The following is a 17,155-nucleotide window of genomic DNA, read 5'->3' as shown; positions in this document are numbered from 1 at the left end:
TAATTATAATATTAGGAGAGAAAATCTATGCATGTTTTGAAAGTAGGCTAAACATAACAGAAGAGAAAATGATTGAATTAGAAATGAAGTCAGATCACTCAGAGTGCCTCTAGAAGAGTTTAATATGTAGATGGAAAACACTGAATGAGATTTTAAGATATAGAGTATATAAAGAGACGCTCGGGCACAAACAGAGTTCTGAAAAAGAAGGAAAAAAGCAATGCCAGACCAAGTACAATCAGAGATTAATTCAGACTTTGCAGAAGTCAAAAATCATAATACCTTTTCCCAACATGTGTCTTTTTAAAAAATAATCCATGCCTGGAAATACTGTAGTAAAGTCCCACTGTGCAAAAGACAAAATATTGTAAAAGCAGCAATAGAGTGAAGATACTTAACTACAAATGAAAGATTGATTGCAGAATTGTCATCATACATAATATTTCCTAGGAGACTATGAGATAATATTTTCAGAATGTGGAGAGAAAATAAGCATCATTTTGTAGTTGCTTATCCAGTTGGCAACTGTTAACAAGAGAGAGAGATAGAGATAGAGATAGAGAGAGAGAGGGACAGAGAGAGAGTTGTGGGGAGGGAGAGTTAGTAATGGGAAATGCTGAAAAATTTTATAGACACTCTTTATTGGTTCACTAGGAGGAGGTGAGGGGGAAAATGTTATTGAAAGATACAATGGTGATTGAAGAATAATATATGGAGAGAAAATAAGCATCATTTTTTAGTTGCATATCCAGTTAGCAACTGTTAACAAGAGAGAGAGGTGGGGGTGGGGAAGTGGGAAATGCTGAGAAATTTTATAGACCCTCCTTATTGGTTCACCAGGAGGAGGTGAGGGGAAAATGCTATTGAAAGATGCAATGGTGATTGAAGAAGATGGGAAACATGTTGGTAAAATATGGTAATGACTGAAAACTTTCTTACAACAAGTCTTTAATGGATTTAAAAAGAATATGTACTAAGAGTGAATGAGTTTTGGAGTTTTTAGGGGTTTGAATAATTTGTTAGAAGCTTAGTGATAGCTGTTACCCTTGGACTTGTTTAAATTAGAAATTTATATTAGATATGTAAGAGTAACCCCTACTTTCCAAACCAAGATAAGGGAAATATTGGAGTGAGAATAAGGGAAACTAAACCAATCCAATTGGAGGAACATAGGATAAAGTAAAGAAACCAAGCAATGCATAATAAATACAAAACACAAGTTAAGATGATAAAAATAAAAACAACTTATTCAGAAATTACAACAAATGTAAAATGGTTGTTATGGTTTGGATGTGAGATGTCCCCAAAAGCTCACATGTGAGACAATGTTAGAAGGTTTAGAGGAGACATGATTAGGTTATGAGAGCTGTAACCAATCAGTGAATTAATCACCTGATGGGATTAGTTGAGTGGTAATTGAAGGCAGGTAGGGTGTGGCCAAGCGGTGGTTCATTGGGGTGTGACTTTGAGACATATATTTGTATCTGGCAAACAGAGATCTCTCTCTGCTTCCTGATCATCCTGTGATCCACTTCTCTCTGCCACCCTCTTCTGCCATGATTTTCTGCCTCACTTTGAGCCCTGAGTCACAGCAGCAAAAATGCTGACTAAAACAGTGGTTATAGTAATGTAATTAGGGACTTCCACATCAGTAGAAAAGTCAAAATCCAAATATATGATATTAATGTAATACTGAATAAAGTAAGTCATCATGATATGTATGGTATGATGCTTTTTATGTAAAAATGTATAATGTACAAAAATGCATTATGTATTTTTTGTGGATATATAGAGAGGATATAAAGGAACAAAAGATTGAGCAGGAAGGCAGCATTCCAAATTCAGAAATAAATTTAGTTTGGTCTGGTTAGGAAAGCTAAGTAGATGCCTGTATTTTAATTCTGTTAAAATGGTTTAAAGAAATTATGAGAATTTCTAATATTTGTTAACTTAGATGTTGAGCTCATGGATTGGAGAGGCCATGAGATTGATGTGTGTGCCCTGTGGATTGTGGAGCCAGATCACTTGGGCTCAGATCCCCACAGCCCTTCTATTTATGAAATATGGAACTTTCAGGAGTTGCTTCACTTCTCTGGTGCCTCAGTCTCATGACCCATAAAATGAGGTAAAGTTAAGAATACTAACCTCATAGAGCTATTGTAAAGATTGAATGAGTAAATACTAGTGTAGCATTGGTGAAGTCCCATGTTTAGGGGAAGCACTATGGGGAGTTATTTTTATCTCTATGCATTTTCCAAATATTGCATGCTAAAAAGAGAATTTAAAGAAATGAAACAGTTAATGAACAGATAAGCTTATAATAAATCTGCAAATTATAATCAAGAAAATCTTCACCAAAACATAAATGAAAAGTGTTTTAATTTTTATGTGGCACATAAAGATGATTTTAGAGCCTTAATATAATTAAGAGAAAAAAATATGAACATTCTATCTAATTTGACTTCCCATTTATGACAGTAAAGCTGATCCACATGCAGAATGGGCTACATGTAGATGTATTTGTGCAAAGAGCTTCTTGTTATCTACAGGGAAAAAAAAGTAGAGACTCTAAAATTAAGCCAGTTTTTTTTTATAGAATAAAGTATGAGATTTTGAAACATCAAATAAAAAACAATCTTTTTTTCTATTTTTGATTCTGTAATATACAGATAAAATTCAAACATATTTTAATGTTTAAGTGTTCTCTCAATCATGTTCCCTTTAAAATTATTTTTTGGTGAAAGCATGCCTTTTCTTAATAGGATGTGTCACATATAAATGGGAAACTTCTTAAGTTTAAAACAGGTTGTGAGTATTAAAGACTGGCAGGCCTCCTCAAGATTTGGGAGATTTATTAACTGTGGACAGATCAATCACTACTGTATTGGACCCTGAAGAATGCTTCTTGGAGTTGGGCTGAGAGAAATGAGCTTTTGGTATATAGGTGCCTACAATCAGAGCAGCTACCCTTGAGAGTATTGCCTTAGCTCTTTTGGCTGAAACTGACTCATTTCTTCATTGGAGCTAGAGGCCATGTCACAGTCTTCATGATCAGTATATGAATGAGTACATGAACAGGCAATGTCTTATACCTGTTTTTCACCTATTCCTGAGAGCCTTCTATAGTGCATTGGGTTTTAGCACACAGTCGATATTTACATTCCAATGTACTGTGTACATTTGATAATGTTTTCAATTCTCTTTTGTGTTGCATCATCTCAAGAAATTAATTGTATTAATGTAGTTATGTGTAGAAATAATTTAATTGAAATTTTAAGAAATTTTTTATTGATTTGCAGTGATGTAAATCTATTGATAAATACGTCCTCCATTTTCAGTTCTAACTTACTGAAAATGGTATGTACCTATGTCTACTTTTGAGTCCTCTGGGTTTCTGGGATCCCAGACTTACAGCCACTGAACAATTCCAATACCATAATTTTATTAATGAAATGTGAAGTCTGGAGAGAAGAAACCAGTTCTTTAAGCAAATAATGTTTGCTTCCTACATTTTGTTGAGTATGCTAAGTACTGTTTTTTGTTTTTTGTTTTTTTGTTTTTTTTGGTGGTACTGGGGATTGAACTCAGGGACTTGTGTATGCGGATGCTAGGCAAGCAGTCCACCACTGAGCTACATCCCAGCCCTTTTAAAAAATGTTATTTTGAGGCAGGCTCTCGTTAAGTTGCTGAAACTTGTGCTCCTCCTGCTGGGATTATAGTTGTGCACCACTGTGACCAGCTAGGTATGGGGTATATTCTGGTGGATATAACTAACTGGGTCTCACCCTCGTGAATGCTACAGTCTAGAGGGGCAAATGGATATTGAACAATAAATAGAAATACATATCTAATTATAAATGGGGATACGTGCTATGAAGGGGAAAAACAGTGTGCTGACAGAGAATGTGAATATGAATATGGAAATGAATTAGACTGGGGCACTGGGCAAGGCCTCTTTGAAGTGATATTTAAGTTGTGACTTGAATTTGTTTCAGGAATAAATCAATCCAGGCAGAGGGAAACACATGTGCAAAGGTTCTAAGGTCTGGACAGAGAGAAGGCACGTGTGCCCAGAGCTTAGTGAGCCAGGGAGAGAGTAAATTGAGATGATGATGGGATGGTAGGCAGCAGCCAGATGGTGTTAAGCTCTCCAGGCCGTGCTCAGGATTTGATGTTTCATTGTAAATGAGATGGGAAGCTATTAAAGGACTCCAGTAGGAGAGTGGCATGAGCCAATTTGTATTGTAAAATATTACCTTGGTCATAGTGTGGTTTGGAAGGGAAGTGTGGTAAGAGTGTTAGTGAGGAGGATGTTGGCAGAATCGATCGTGGAGCTCTTGATGACCTGGACAAGTTTGGTGGTAGTGGGGATGGAAGGGAGCCAGTAGTTGATAAGCCCCAGATGTCTGGATGCCCGTGACCCATGCATCCCACTGTACCCCACTGCCTGTCCTGAACTTTCCAGGGTCAAGGCTGATGGATGGTGTACTCCAGGAGTTCCAGCTTTTTGCCGAAAGTATTATTTGGACTCACTCTGATTGACTCTGCAAATTTTTCTTGGTGGATGGCATAAAAAATATATCTTACAGTAATAGCATTTCACTTGTGGGTGATTTAGATTTGTGGTGAATGGGGACTTCCCCAGGCTTGCCATCTAGAACAGATCTCTTCTGAGATACAGGACAGTTTCAGGACAGGTTCAACATCTGTGTAGCAGTTCTGAGGTCAGAGAACTGTCATGTCTCTGCTCTCCCAAACAATGTTGCCAAAAGATGTATCTGTGAAGAAGGGGCTTAAGAGTAACTGAGAAGAGTTTACTATGCTGAGTGATGATGCCTGTATTATAGAAGACTTTCTGTGTACATTCAATTGTCTACACTCATTCCCTGCCTCATTTTTTTTTTTTTTTGGGTACCAGAAATCCAAAAATCATGTTTTCAATTCTAGTTTAATGTTTGCCTAATGTTTGATATTTTGCTTCATAGATATCTACATTTTTTTGTGGACTGATTGCAAATAAAGAAGAGAGATGTATCAGTATGTTAGACTTCTTCAAAAGATAATTGATGACTAACAGTGAGCAGGTCAACATTGCAGAGGATAAGATTCAATCCTGTCTCTGATATTTATTAACTCTGTGATTTAGTCCCAGTTCCTTATTTTATGTAAGCCTCAGTTTCCTAATGTATTAAAAAAAATTCCAGTGGTATGCCTGCCTTAAATTATTTTCATGAAAATGTGGAGAGATAATCCACCCAAAATATTGGCTGTGTTCCAAGTGCCTTACATTTGCTATCTTTGAATGAAACTTTGGAGAATTTGCCCCTTGCCTCTGCTCCTATCCATGGGTCTTCCTAGTGACATTAATTCTCTCTGAAAATTAAATCTACCAAATAAGTGTGGTCACTTTCTAGCCATATAGTACCCTGTAATGTGCACTTTTAATTCCCTAGAATAGCCTTCAGAAACAGGTCCTAGTCATTCAAACATTTTCATAAGAAGCAAATATGCCTATGCATGAAAAAGTGAAATAGCTTCTGAATTCCATGAGGCCAGTTTGGGACAAGACCAGAATACCTTGGGGAGGTATGAGACATGATTTTCATTTTATGGGCAAAACATGAAAGACCATGGTGTTTATTAAAGTGCTCTGACTCTGTGGATTAAGAGATGTACTGCTGTAAGAGTGCTTTGCTTCTTCATCTGTACACTGAACCTTGAATTATAGCCTCCAGAATGGTTTTTACTGGTGTAGAATCTCAAGATTCTAGGGTTATCTTCATGTTTGAATTATCTTGTGGTTTGCATTATCCAGAATCTTAAGATCAGTCTTGAGTTGCCTGGAGAGCTATCTTCATTTCAGGTTTACATCTCTGGGTGATCATCTGAGAAAGATCAAAGAGTGGTGATCTAATGAGGTTAATCAGAGTCAGACCTGCAGTAAGACAAGCAATCACTTGGCTTCCTGGAAATGCCTGCTGGAAGTGCCCTTCACCCCCTCCTTTCACGGCATTGTACACTTAACTAGTTCCCTTAGGAACATAATGGTGGGTTTGGACTTGGGAGGGAGAGATCTTTCTACAACTGAAAAGAGACTATGCATCTTGTTATCCTTTAAGTTCTTCAAGCATCAGCCTCTCTGGCCATGCAAGGTTAGTCCTCAGAATGATAGCTCTGCCTGCATCCTCATTGCCACTGCCTACTCACGTGCCTTATCATACAGAATAGGTCCCTATGTGGCACCCATGACCACATGGTCATGGTCACCCCTTCAAATTCAGTCTCTACTATTGTTCTTCAATTTTGCTTTCTGGAATACTGCCATCCTCATTTCATCCCTGACTTAAAAATCTTCCAATGTTTCTCTGAGGCCTAATGGAATAGTATGTGAAGTGTGGAGGGAAGGTCATCTTTGGCATATAGAAAGAAGTGATTATGATTTTTCTTGTGTTTAGTATTAATTTCATTTAAAAGTTCCTACTTTGATTCATAATGTACACATAATTTACAGAACATTATATACACATAAATAATATACACGTGTGTGTATATATATTTGTGTATACACACACACACACATATATATACATACATATATATATATATATAGAGAGAGAGAGAGAGAGGGGGGGGGAGGGAGGGAGGGAGGGAGGGAGAGAGAGAGGCTGTGGGTTAAAAAAGTTTTACAGGTAGAAATGTACAATCAGGGGCTGGGGATATAGCTCAGTTGGTAGAATGCCTGCCTTGCAAGCACAAGGCCCTGGGTTCAATCCTCAGCACCAGCAAAAAAAAAAAAAGAGAAATGTACAATCAAACAGTTTGTAGATAATGATTTAAAGGATACAACTTACTTGCTTTGCATAAGGTATTAGCTTTCACTAAGGATTCTCAAGTGTTCTGTACCTTATTCTCCTCCAACCACTGCATGAATCCCATATTTCTCCACATTTTCCTGTCCAACCCTTTTCCTGTCCAGTCCCTGAACATGCTAAACACATGCATCCCTCTGTGCCATTTGCTCCAGCTGATGCTGCTCAAAGCAAAACCTGCCTGCCTATTTTAGTCTGTCTAAAATGGTGCTTCATCTTCAGAGCGTTTCTTAACTGTTTCTTGTCTAAGAACCCACCATCCCAGGTAAAATTAGCATCTGCACTTTGTGATTCTGTGGAATTTTGTTTGTTCCTCTGTGACAGCAGTTCTCATGTTCACTGCTGTAATGATTAGTTATGTGTGTGTCTCCCTGATGGGGCCGTGGGTGCCTTAAAGGCAGGAATTGCATCTTACTCATCTTTGTACCCAGCACCTAGTGCATGTCGGAAGTCAGTAAGTGATGTGTGAGTTATTTTAAATTTTCATGAGCATATTACAGGGAAGAATCTGGGAGGAAGGGGGCTCGTGTTATGAGGAATAAAATTGGCCTGCTACAAAAATCGCATCTCTATTGGCATTTTACATCTTAGCTGTTTTCCTGCCTTGCTTCTCCTGTCTTCCCCAGCTCAGACAAAGGATTCTCTGGAAGAGATGTCTTTTCTTTCCATTTAGCTTTGAGGCAGCATGAAGGTTAAGGATTGCCTGTCTCAAGGTCACTTGATTCCTGTTGAAGTGTGAGGCAACTCAGTGGTTTGGAGACCGTGCAGTTTATGCAGGACGCTGCTGTGCTTGTCAGACTGTGTTCAGCATGGAGGGGAAAATGGAAAGAAATGCACTAAAGGCTGGAGGCTTTGTATTAAAGGCTGTAAACAGCTCTTTCTTATAAATGAGAAGCTTCTCTGAAAGTCACAGGTGACAGTGGAAAGTGCCAGATATAACATATTTCTTCCTTTCTTCTAACAAGTGAATGCTCCCCATCTACCCTGTGACTGGCACTGTGTTAGGTGCTGGGATAGTGATGAAGATTCAAGATTCCTGCCCTTGAGGAGTTCATAGTTCAGCTGCAAAGACAGATGTAAAAGCAAACAGTTGTAATGAAGTATATTGAGTCTTTACCTGACCTGTGCAAAGGTCTAAAGATGGAGTAATTAATTTTACTGCAGGGCATCAGGGATGACTCTGGAAGAAAATAGCATAGAAGTCTGAGGAGTCCTGGACAGTGGAGGAAAGCAGAGGTTGTGTATTTCAGGCAGAAGGAATATCAGAAGCCAGAATTCTAGGACAAAGGGGTGGCATATTCTCTGTGAGGGCTTGTTAGTAAATATTTTAGGCTATGCAGGCTGTCGGGGCTCTGTTGGAAGTACTCACCTCTATTGTGGCACGAAAGCAGATGTGAGTAATACATGAATGAATGGGCATGTCTGCGTTCTAATAAAACTTTGTTAACAAAATTGGCAGCCACAGGGCTATAATTTGTCGATCCCTGGCCTAGAGAAAGGAAGGATCTTTGGAGAACCTCTGATCTGATTGTTGTTAACCCTTTCAGGTATTAGGAGTACTTTGTGTCTGCTGTCCCTGTACCAGGAATGCTCTTCTTTGACATCTCTAATACTTTGCCATTCTTCATTTAGGTCTCTGTGATTCATTTCCTCAACAATCTTTACAATAGCACATTCATCTCCTATCCTTTTTTTTTATTGTTTTAGTTTTTGTTATAGTTCTCATACTCCAATGTTATTATATATTTAATTCTTTATCTCTTTTCTTTCCATCTTTTCTAAGAGACCAAAAGCTTTGTGGTTTTTTCTCTGTTGATTCAGTGGTGAACTGGAGCTGATTATGATCCTGACATCTCAGCTCCAACTCCATGCTCAGTGATGTCAAGTGGCAACTTTAAATTGACCATGATGAGAATATTTACATGGGAAATCTGCCCCATGGAAATCAGGTTTTAGGTTTTCTGTTCTTATCTTTGAGTGGGGAGCTGATTACCTAGCACACAATTGGTTGTCTCCTGTACCTAGAAGAATATCTACCACAAAGTTTGATACTTAATACATATTAGTTTTTTTTTAAAATAATGTATGCCATTAGTATTGGTTGACTGAGAAAATAGATATGCACTTACAGATTCTAAGCACCCTTTAATTATTAGTGCATCGTGGGTTGGGGAGGTCAGTTGCCCTTGGGTAGGTAACTACTGCTCGCATACACCACCTTTATTTGACTGATGGGGAACTGAAGCCTGTTGATGAGACATGGCTCTCTTTAAACCATAGAGCAGATCCTGCAAGGCCACAATGACACCTCTCCAGGTTTATACATTCAGTTCTCCTTTAGGTCTGTTCACTACTGACTCCTGTGTGAATGAGGGACCTCAGGCCTGTTTCTCTTTACTAAAGAGTATGTCTTTTTAATGAATACCCATAGCTCAGTATGGTTGTAATTTTTGCAATGTGTCCAAAAGTCCAGATAATTTCTATTTTTGTTAAGTGTCTTCCTGCATCCCATTTTTGATTCATCTGGGTCTTCAATTTGTGGTACATAAATGTGTCCTTATCCATATCCTTTAGCTGTGATTGTTCAGAAGTATATTTTCTTATGAATGATTTCCAGCCCTAGTAGTTGAAATTTGAATCTGCAGTACTAAAAGGCCCCAGAAGCTCTTGATAAAAATCATATTTAATAGCCTCTTCAATCTCAGCTCTTTAAGTGAACAGTATAAAATCTTAACACAGAAGGCCCATTTGTAAATCCACAGAGACTTATTAAGAAAAAAAAAAAAAAAGGAAAACACATGAAACTACACATGAAATGTTAATTCATGCTTAACATTTACAAAGAACTTTGTGTTTTCAGACTGCCTGATAAGCCATCTTTTCAAATCCCTGTCCAAAGCACCAACTAAGGGAACAGCAAAGTGCCATCTGGTCGATCCCAGAACTTTCTGGGACATCAGGACCCAGGACCTTAGAGAGGACCTTGCACTGTCACTCAGAGTGTCTCAGTCTTTGGAGACATGTGTGTCCTTCACATTTGCTGTGACCCTTGGTTTTTCTGCTTCTCCCCCATAGCTATCAATGTCCAGTGGTAGAAAATACTCTTTCTTTAGGCAATCTGTTCTCTCTTTGAAGACAATTTACAGAGAGTTCTTTTTTTATCTGCTTCCTTGTAACTTTCACCCACTGGCCCTGGTTGTATCCCTATGGAGTCACTCAGCAAATTGGCTTCCTGCTTGTGTCGACTCTCCAGAATGTGGAGACAGCTCTTGTGTCCCCCTGAGTCCTCCCTTCTACAGGCTGCAAATCAACTGTTCATTCAGCCATTCTTCATATGACAGTCCTTTGTACCCTCTTTATTTGGCTCTCTTTCCTCTGGACATGTTCCAGTTTTGCCAGTGTCCTTCTTAAAGGGACTGAACAGTGCTATAGATTGGTGAAGACTGTCGACTTTTCATTTAGACCTGACTCTGCATTTATAGCTCTGGAACCTTCCTTGGGTACGTGTTATAGCTTTTCTGAATATCGGTAATCACATCTGGAAAATGAGAAAAGAATGCCTCACACATTCAGTTATTTTGAGTAATAAATAAAAGCTTAGTAAAATCATCAGGAGAGCCCTTGGTACAGAGAAGATGGTTTCAAAATGTGATCATTGTTATGAAAATAAGAATGGTTACTTCTCTAGTTATAGCCTCCATAACAAAGTTTGCATTACTGTTATACTATTTTCCATTTTAGTTTGGAGTTTACATGGAGACACTTTTGCTCATTTTGGGTATAAATGTTGGATTAAACTGGCCCTGGCTAAACACAATTCAATTTTAGTATCAATTTTCCTGTAACCTCTTTTCTTTATAACCCTCACATTCTAGTGCTCCTCCTCCTCCTTCTTTTTTACTTTGTTTTCCCATTCCCCCATTGTAAGGATTATGTCTTGCCTATTCTTTGGAAAGGAAGGGATGACATCCAACCAGTATTAGAGAATGAGTTCTTGTTCCAGCAAATCCATGTGTCAGCTGGTTGATGGCGGATAAAAAGACACTTTTGCTCTGAGCCTCAGTTTGTTAATTGGTTTGTTTTTATCTTTGACATTGATGAAAGAAGGTATTTGACACCAAGGTTCTTTCCATTTCTAAACTCTGTTCTATTTTCTCTAACCTAGTACCCATGCTGAGATGTGTGAACAGGTGCCATGGCTCTGGCTATATTCTGGGTTTCCACTGTGGGCCTAGGTAACTGCTCCATGGCACTAAACCTCAAGCCACCAGAGATGCCTCGAGGTCCCCCATAGGTGTCAGCTTCCCTGAGTGGCTGTGAATTCAGACTTTCTGTTGAAATTATCATATCATCCTAAAGGGATGCAGTGTTGAAAAAGAGCTCTTATTTATCCTTCGTTTTCTTTCTTACTCAACTTTGATGAGTGTGAAATTTCTTTTCTTCTTGTTCTTTGTTCTTATTCTTGTTCTCCTCCTCCTCCTCCTCTTCCTCCTTCTCCTCCTCCTTTTCCTCCTCCTCCTCTTCCTCTTTCTCCTCTTCTTCTGGCTATAATTGCTATTTTAATAACCTTTTATTTTATAATGATTTTTAATACATAGAGAAGATAATACAGAGAGTTTGATTATACCTTATGCTCAGTTTCCCTTATGAGTACATTAGTATGGTATAGGTGTCACAGTGAAGAAGCAATATTGATACATTATGATTGAATCCATGCTTTATTCAGATTTCCTTTGTTTTTAACTAAATTCCTTTTTCTGTTCTAGGAACCCATCCAGGATATCACTTTATATTTAGTTGTCATGTCTCCTTAGATTTCTCTTGTCTGGTATTTTTTCAGTTTCCCTTTACTTCAACAACCTTGAGAGTTTTGAGGAGTGTGAGTCAAGAATTTAATTGGCATTTTTCTTATGTTTTTCTCAAAGTTAGACAGAAGTTGTGGGTTGTTTGAGGAAGATCACAGAGGTAAAATGCCATTCTTATCCCTTCACATCAAGGGTACGTAAAATCAACATGGTTTATGACTACTAATATTAACCTTGAGCACCTGGTTGAGGTAGTGTTTTGTTTGTCAGGTTTCCCCACTGTAAAGTTACCCCCTCCATCCCATTCCGTACTGTACTCTTTGGCAGGAAGCCATCATGGGGAGCCTATGGAAGTTTCTTTCTTATTTACATTACAGTCCAAAGTGGATGTTTCAGATGGCTGTTGTCTTTTCTCCACTAGTTATTCAGGGACCCAGCATTCTTCCATTCTTTTGCTCTGACATCCCTGAGGGTTTTGTCATCTTAATCCAGCCAGAGTTAAGGAAAAGAGAATGTGGAGGAGAATGTTTGCTTTTAAAAGCCTTGGCCTGAAAATGGCACACATCACTTCCACTTACATTCCATATGACACTTATTCATCTGCCAAACCTAATTGCAAGGGAGGCTAGGACATATGGTCTAGCTGGGTGCCCAGGAAAAAGAGGAAATGGATTTGAGTGAAATGCTAGCAGAATTTGCCACCCCACTTTATAGCAGAAAAGATAACAAACCAGACTCTAGTAATATAGCCATCATTTATTTAAAAAAACAAACAAAAAAATGCAATGGAAGAACATAATGTTAGAATCAAAGAGAGTCATTTAAATTGAAAAAAAAATGAGCACAATCAAAAACTTATTCCATTGACTATATTTAATGAATTTCACTGTTGACCTGTGAACATTGGTTGAGAATAGATACTTTCATGTCAGCATTTGAAAACCTCTGCCCTATATTCTATCCGTTCTAGACTCTGCATTGTTCCCAGAGTCTGCTCTTTCTGTCTTGAATCCCTCCCTCGTCCCCACCCCCCATGAAAATCCAACTCATTTCTTAATTCCTCAAGTGGAAGATCAGGTATCTTAGCTTAATGTCCAGTCAGAATCAGTCCCTGCTTCTAGGAACCTTCAGGCCACTCTGTTTCCCTCCCTCATTTAGCAGCAGTTCCACACTCGTGACACTAGTGTTACATATCATGTTTTGTGCTTTTGAGAGAGTGCACCCCAGGGATTCCATAGGTGTTACAGGTCTCTAGGCAGAGTCTGACAAATAATATGTGTGTTTGTTGAAGGTACCCAGGATGCAGGATGCTAGATGTGGTTTCATGGTTTTAGTACCTTTTTTTTTTTTTTTAAATATAGCAAAACATATTAGTTTTCAATCTATTTTAAAAGAGGTATTCACTTATTTTCAGGTATTCACTCCAGCATTCATGGAGGAGGGGATCTTGAGCTGAACCTAGAAGATTGGTAGAGCTTGATAGATGGGAATGGGACAGGTGGTCCATCAAGTGGGCCACGTAACTTTGAGTGCCCTGTCCTAGGTTTTAGGTTCAATAGATGACCAGGTCTCCTGTGAAACCTCAGGATGTTCACTTTCATGGATCATCACATAGTTAAGACTAAGACTGGGTTTGTTCCAGGACTGATCTCAGCAGTGGGGGTTGGTATAAAAGTCTGGTGCTCATTATCCTGAATAGGAGTTACCAGCCTGAATTCCCAGAGTCCCAACAGGGGGATAGCTTCACCATGGTACAAGAAGTGTTTAATTACAGGTACAAAAAGAGAAACCTGAAGAAAACAAACATTCATTTGCAGGCTGTAATGACTAAGCTGCCATGCAGTTCATAACCAACAAAAGCACAACTTCTTCAGATGATCTTGAACTTATTAGAAATAAAACATGAATTAAGAGATAGTTAGGTGGTTGTCTCTTTCCTTCTGCCACTTTCTCAGCCACTGTTATCTCAGTGTCTTTATGAGCTCAATTAGTATTTTACTAAAACAGGAGACATGAGTCTTCTCTGTGTGGTCCCTTCATTTAGTCTACATTGTTTCTTTGGTTTTCACAGTTGAAACATCAGACCTTACTTAGAATTTATATTTTATAGGGTTTTCTAGTTCATACTATCACATTGTTATTCATTCGAAGTTCTCAAAGATTTAAAAGGGTAGAATTTTTTTTTTTTCATTATACTGATGCTGGGTGTTCAGTGATTTTTCTCATGACCCCAAAGGAAATTGGAGTTCAGATCTGGGTCTTCTGACTCCAAATCTGGAGCTGAGTGCATTACATCAAAAGCTGCCATCATCCAGAGGCACACCGTGAGTTGTTTGCTGTGAGAATAGCCCCCTGCATGTTTCTCTGATACGGGCTGGTGTGTGGGATTGGGTGAGCCCATGGAGGAAAAACCATTATTCAAGTTCTGCTATCACTCTGGGCAGAGGATTTGAACATACTCAAAGTGAATAGAGACCATATAAGGGACCTAAAGATCATTCAGTTTAACTTCTGGATTTCATTCATAAGGAAAATGAGGCCCACACATTACATAAATTGAATTATTTAATTCACAAAGATAATGGATAGCTATTATTCAGAATGCCTAGTTTCCAGTTCAGTTATTTTTTCATTAACCTTCTTCCTCATTTGCAATTTTCTTGTCACTTCTCTTGCTTCATAGGATTGCGTGGAAGAAGACAGGACGATACTGGTATTGCCTCATATACTCTCATATACTCAATTTTGGACAATGAAATGATGTGTTCAAAACTTACTCCCATAGACCCAGAGCTAAACACATCCAGTCCTTAACTGGAATCCCTTTTAGACCTAAACATGAAAAAATGTATTTACTTTAATGCACAGTGCCCAGCATATTGCCTGAAAGGGGGCGGAGAGACATTCTTAGTAAAGATGGGTTGAATAAATGATAAAGAATGAAGTTGACAGGCATGAATTCAGTGATTGTCCTTCTGAGGTTGTTATATTGCTATATCAGCCTTCACATGATTTCCATCTTTGCCTCAGTTTTTATTGCCAGAAGCAGCATTTTTCTTTTTCTCCTCATTTTTATGAAATAATTAGGGTTATAAATGCACTAGAATAATTTTCACCCAACACTAGAAACGAAAAAATGGTGACGCTGTGGAAACTAGATTGTTGCTGGCAGCCAGCTTCACAATGAGAAAGCTTTAAATATTTATATTAGCCGATGAACAAAAATCCAAATGTAGTATACAAAAGCCAGTTTGATGATATTTACATGTGGAGAGTTTTAAAAGTGAAGATTTTTGGTTTCAAAATTTTAAAGAAATATGCATGTTTACTTATTTATTTATTTTGGGTACGGGAAATGACTTTTGCTGAACTGGGGCTCCTCCTTGGTGAAGTGTTTAGAAAAGGTGAAATCTGTGTCCCTCATGCTTTCCTATGACCTCTCATGGCCACAGGGGGTTTGCTGGTACCAATAATTCTCATCTAATATATTATTTTTTCTAGCTGAATTAGATCAGAATATCAAAATCCAGGAATTTCTGATGGATATTTTATAGGAACTGAAATAGAAGTCTTACACCACCTGATCATGGCTGCTGGAAGCTTCTGAGGAATCACAGTAGCATTTTGGCGTAAACAATGATTCTGGAACAGGATCATAAACTTGGTGGTATCTTGCAACCAAGCACCAGATGCAGAAGGGAGGGGAAATAATTCACTTTTTAGCTTGTCTTTATATTTTCCTAATCATAATTAACATTTATTTATTTACATTTGATTTACTGCTGCAAAGTATTTTAGTTCTGCTTCTAGAAGAAAAAGAAGTATAGATATGTTACTGAAATGACCCCCTTACAAATACTAATTTCAGTTTATGCCATTGGCATTTATGCATTTACTTACATAATGTGTTTCACAATTTGCAGTTGTGCATTTTATAAACAAAATAAAAATTTGAATAATTATTTCATTTTGTTTTGCAGAACCCCAGCTGAAAGGAATTGTGACAAGGTTATTCAGCCAGCAGGGATATTTCCTGCAGATGCACCCAGATGGTACCATTGACGGGACCAAGGATGAAAACAGTGACTACAGTAAGGAACATTAGCTTCTTGCAATATGATTACAAATGAAATGCATAGCCCAGAGAATCTTATATTTAAAACATGGCCAGACTCCCTTTTGAACTATTTAACTATTAGTGAGCTAGTATCTTTCCATATATCCTTCCAGCCTTGGATTCCCTATACCAAAGAGACAGTATGGGAGAGAAGTATGTACTCAAGGAGGAGATAGGAGGCTTGAAGGAGTTCCAACTGGTCAATAGGTGAAAACTTCTTCCCATTGCAGTGATTTTCATCAGGGTAATGATAAGTACTCACAGGAACAATTCAGATCTTCTAGCACAAGATGGTGTTTAGGTCTTGGAACCAAATAATGAATAAGTTATAATTTTTAGAATATAATTTCTGGCAGATAAAAATTACTTCTTAAGGCAAACATTGAATACACACATGTGTACTATATGTTATTTCATTTTGGTTAAGATACATTTAAAAAATGTATTTTTATATTATGATCATGTTTTTCTATAGTATATACAATAGTAATATGATAATAAAGACTGGTATATCTAATGTGGAATTTTAAAAATAATTTTTGAAGTAGGCATGGTGGTACATGCCTGTAATCCCAGTGGTTCCAGAGGCCGAGGCAGGAGGATTGATCACCAGGCTCAAAGCCAGCCTCAACAACTTAGCAAGGCCCTAAGCAACTCAGAGACACTGTCTCTTAAATAAAATATAAAAGAAAGGCTGGGTATGTGACTCAGTGGTTAAGTGCCTAGGTTCAATCCCTGGCACATGCCAACCCCCAAAACAAAATTGAAATAAAAATTCCAAGTATTAAAAATATTGATAATAAAACCCCTGAAAATGGTTTTTAAGTAGTTTAACTTTAGAGTTGAGAAATTCAATAACTAAATTAAATCAAAGTATGACAGGGTATTTGCATTTTAGAAAAAATTCAAATACAGGCTTCAGAGTCAAGGATGATATTTCTCATATATTTCAGCTTCTTATAATCATATACAGATACCTGGGGGTAAATTCATATTATTCTAAATTTATTCAGGGTGCTGTATTTTTCTAAAGTTTGTGTTCACTTCTAGATCTTTTATGTTGAACACATAGTAAGTATTCATTAAATGTACAGTTGACTTGGATTGTGATGGATGTTATTTTGAGGTCAAACTGAAAATATAAGAAAACTTCTCAGCCAATGTAGGAAAACTGATATTTTATGATGATATATCCTCTAAATTAATCATAAAGATTTGAGGAATGATTCAAAATCCTTAAAGTGTCAAGATACTCTCATCCACCCCATCTAAATTTTCTTTGTTTGCTTAATATTGCACATTACAAAATATGAATTATAATAAAGAAAAGATCTTATTATGAAGAATTTCAATGCACTTTTCTT

The 17,155-nt window shown here is 37.7% G+C and overlaps 1 protein-coding gene across 3 annotated transcripts in view; it reads left to right on the top strand.

Annotated features, from left to right (window-relative positions):
• The window catches only part of Fgf12 (fibroblast growth factor 12), a 540,917-nt gene that overhangs the window by 324,058 nt on the left and 199,704 nt on the right, over window positions 1–17,155 (top strand). For all 3 annotated transcript variants that reach the window (XM_047564227.1, XM_047564228.1, XM_047564226.1), the window contains one exon: window positions 15,655–15,765. In XM_047564227.1, the coding sequence (XP_047420183.1) occupies window positions 15,655–15,765 (111 nt within the window). The remainder of the gene's footprint in view (window positions 1–15,654; window positions 15,766–17,155) is intronic.

This window comes from Sciurus carolinensis, chromosome 9 (assembly GCF_902686445.1).
Source record: "Sciurus carolinensis chromosome 9, mSciCar1.2, whole genome shotgun sequence".
In the NCBI taxonomy this organism is placed as follows: domain Eukaryota; kingdom Metazoa; phylum Chordata; class Mammalia; order Rodentia; family Sciuridae; genus Sciurus; species Sciurus carolinensis.
Note: the sequence above shows the minus strand (reverse complement) of the source record. Positions and strands in the feature narration are given on the sequence as shown.